Raw genomic sequence first — 3151 nt, forward strand, 5'->3', positions numbered from 1 at the left:
AAAAAAAAAAAAGATGAGGAAACCATGTGCAGAGAGGTTGAGTGACACTCGCCCAGGATTCTTACATGGCTAAAATACAGAAGAGCCTGGCCTCAGCGTGGCTCCAAGAGTTCAGGCTGAGATACGCTCCATTTCCCCGCACCCTGCAGGCGATTCTCTGGATGTTCCTCTAGGGCAGGGTTTCTCATGCTCAGCACTGTTGACACTTACTTAAGGCCAGATCACTCCTTGTTATGGGGGCTGTCCCATGCATTGTAGGATATTTAGCAGCATCCCTGGCCTCTACCCACTCAACACCAGTAGCACTCCCCAAGTTGTGACACCGGTGTGTCTCCAGGCAATGCTCAATGCTTGGGGGGGGGGTGGTGGCAAAATTGTCCCCAGTTGAGAACCACTTCTCTGTTTTCCTGTCCACCCCACCTGCCACTGTCCCAGCTCACTGCGACCACTGTGACAGCCTCCACATTAGCCCCCTGGCCCTTCACCGGACATTTTACCAGGCCACTCTCCCAGGTCTCCAGCCCTCTCTGGCTTCCATTGCCCTGAGGATGAATGGCAAGCTGCTTAGGTTGGCATGTAAGGCTCTATGTAGTCTAACCGCTGCCTGCCTCTGCCGCTCTCACCCACCCCTATCCTCAAGCCTCCTGCTGCACGCCACCCTCTGCTCATTCAGTCTAGTGTCCTATACAGCTAGTGATCGACTTACGACCAAGGTCGGGACCGCGGACCGGTTGTAACACGATTTGGTCGTAAGTTGAGTAGGCTATATGTACAGTTGAAATGGTGCACGTGGAGATGGTGGTGCTGCCGGAAGCTGGTCTGCACTGTCGTACGCCCAGCTGGGCAATGTTTGCGCTGCCAGACGCAGAGCAGTCGTGGCTAGAGATTGTGGTTGTAAAGTCAAATGGTCGTAAGTTGCATAGGTGGTAAATTGATCAATACCTGTCAGTATTGAAACTGACACCATGCTGGACACTGCAGACATGGAGACAAAGCTGCCCTGAAGCCTCTGCCCGCACCCCCGGGGCCTGCCTTCATGCTGCCTCTCCCGTGGCAAGAGCAAGTAATCACATGCAGTGAATCCTGTTAGCCCTAAAACCAGGCAGCTGTGAGGAAACCAGGGCTGGAGCAGGTGCTGTGGCTGAGAGGTACAGGATGGACAGGGGTTATAGAGAGGAAACAAGGAAGAGAGCACCCTGGCAGTGGTGGGGCAGATGTCTTGAGAGGATGGAAGGCCAGGGTGGTGATTTAGGGCTCCAGCAAAGGCAGAGAGTGGCGGTGTGGAGGGGGATGGATGGCGGGGAGAAAATGGGCTAAACATAAACAGGCGGGCCTGGTGTGAGGGCTCACGCCTGCAATCCCAGCACTGTGGGATGCCGAGGTGGGCGGTTCACCTGAGTCAGACGTTCGAGACCAGCCTAGTCAACACGGTGAAACCCCTTCTCTACCAAAAATACAAAAATTGGCCGGGCGCGGTGGCTCATGCCTGTAATCCCAGCACTTTGGGAGCCCAAGGCAGGCGGATCACAAAGCCAAGAGATCAAGACCATCCTAGCCAACATGGAACCCCGTCTCTACTAAAAATACAAAAATTACCCGGGCGTGGTGGCACAGGCCTGTAGTCCCAGCTACTCAGGAGGCTGAGGCGGAAGAATTGCTTGAACCTGGGAGGCAGAGGTTGCAGTGAGCCCAGATTACCTCACTGTGCTCCAGCCTGGGGACAGAGCAAGACTCCGTCCCCCCCCAAAAAAAAAAAATACTGGGCGTGGTGGCGCATTCCTGTAATCCCAGCTACTCAGGAGGCTGAGGCAGGAGAATCGCTTGAACCCCGCAGGTGGAGGTTGCAGTGAGCTGTGATCACACCACTGCACTCCAGCCTAGGCAACAAAGCGGGACTCCATTTCAAAAAATAATAATAAAATAAAATGAAATAGAGGGTGGACTAAACAAAAAGGCCCAGGACAAGAGAGGAGTCCAATGGTTCCTACTTGGTCAGGAAAGTGGACAGTGGGGTCATGGTGCGGACTGGACACTTCCCCATCACAGACGGTTCGCCTGGCAGGCATGCCCTCCCCTTATTCACCTGTCAACTTCCTCCTCCTGCTGCAAGCCCAAATCACAAATGGTGCCTCCTCCTGGAAGCCTTCTGGATTCCTCTCTGCTGTCACTGCTTGCTCCCTTCTCTGTGCTCTGCAAACTACTACAGCAACATCATCATCTGGTTCTTATTGCGCAGGTCTGTTCCGGCCCTCCCACCACTGACTGCGAGTTTCTGGAGCCCTGGGAGCTGCCTTCAGCAGAGGAGGCCCCGCGCTCAGCCGCCGCGGGTCGATCTCTGAAGGCCAGGCCAGAAGGAGCGGAAATGTGGCACGGCTTGGCGGTTCCCAGATGCGCGCGCCCGCCCAGGTGCGCACGCTCCGCAGGAGCCAGTGGTGGCCGGGCAGTCTTGGCCAAGATTATTTGTTGCGCTTCGGTGCGCACAGGCCCTGCGGTGCCAACCTCCTGGTCTCGCCCTCCCGCCGCAGGCGCCCACGCCTGGGCCGCTCACAAGCCTTCGACTCTTCCCGGACTCCAGACCCCAGACGGCTCCGCTCCACCCTGCGGATGATGGAGACAAAGTTCCTTACAAGCCCCTCACCTGGGGCGGGGCCTGGCTCCCCACTGAGCAGAGGTGCTGGCCAAGGCCCTCCCCCTAGTGGTAAGTACTCCCTTGGTCCCCCCTCGTAGCCATTGCCAGACGACCCCGCCCCACGTCGCAAGCAGCCTCAGAAACCTGCCTCCCTGTTTCAGGCCCGCCCCCTACAGCCTTTCCGCTCGGCAGCCCAGCGAGCTTTCAAAATGCAAACCCAGGGCTGGGCGCAATGGTTCACGCCTGTAATCCCAGGGCTTTGGGAGGCGAGGCAGGCGGATCACAAGGTCAGGAGTTCAAGACCAGCCTGGCCAACATGGTAAAACCCTGTCTCTATTAAAAATACAAAAATTAGCCGGGCATGGTGACGCGCGCTTGTAGTCCCAGCTACTTGGGAGGCTGACGCAGAAGAAGAAGCGCTTGAACTTGGGAGGCAGGGGTTGCAGTGAGCTGAGATTGCACCACTGTACTCCGGCACTCCGGCCTGGGTGACAAAGTGAGACACTGACTCAAAAAAAAAAA

The 3151-nt window shown here is 56.6% G+C and overlaps 1 protein-coding gene across 1 annotated transcript in view; it reads left to right on the forward strand.

Annotated features, from left to right (window-relative positions):
* LOC108300035 (putative uncharacterized protein encoded by LINC00336) overlaps positions 1–3151 on the forward strand; it is a 13035-nt gene that overhangs the window by 7982 nt on the left and 1902 nt on the right. The window contains exons 2-3 of the mRNA XM_017522652.2: positions 2237–2388; positions 2526–2698. Coding sequence (XP_017378141.2) covers positions 2237–2388; positions 2526–2698 — 325 coding nt within the window. The remainder of the gene's footprint in view (positions 1–2236; positions 2389–2525; positions 2699–3151) is intronic.

Source organism: Cebus imitator, unplaced genomic scaffold (assembly GCF_001604975.1).
Source record: "Cebus imitator isolate Cc_AM_T3 unplaced genomic scaffold, Cebus_imitator-1.0 Scaffold24, whole genome shotgun sequence".
Lineage (NCBI taxonomy): Eukaryota > Metazoa > Chordata > Mammalia > Primates > Cebidae > Cebus > Cebus imitator.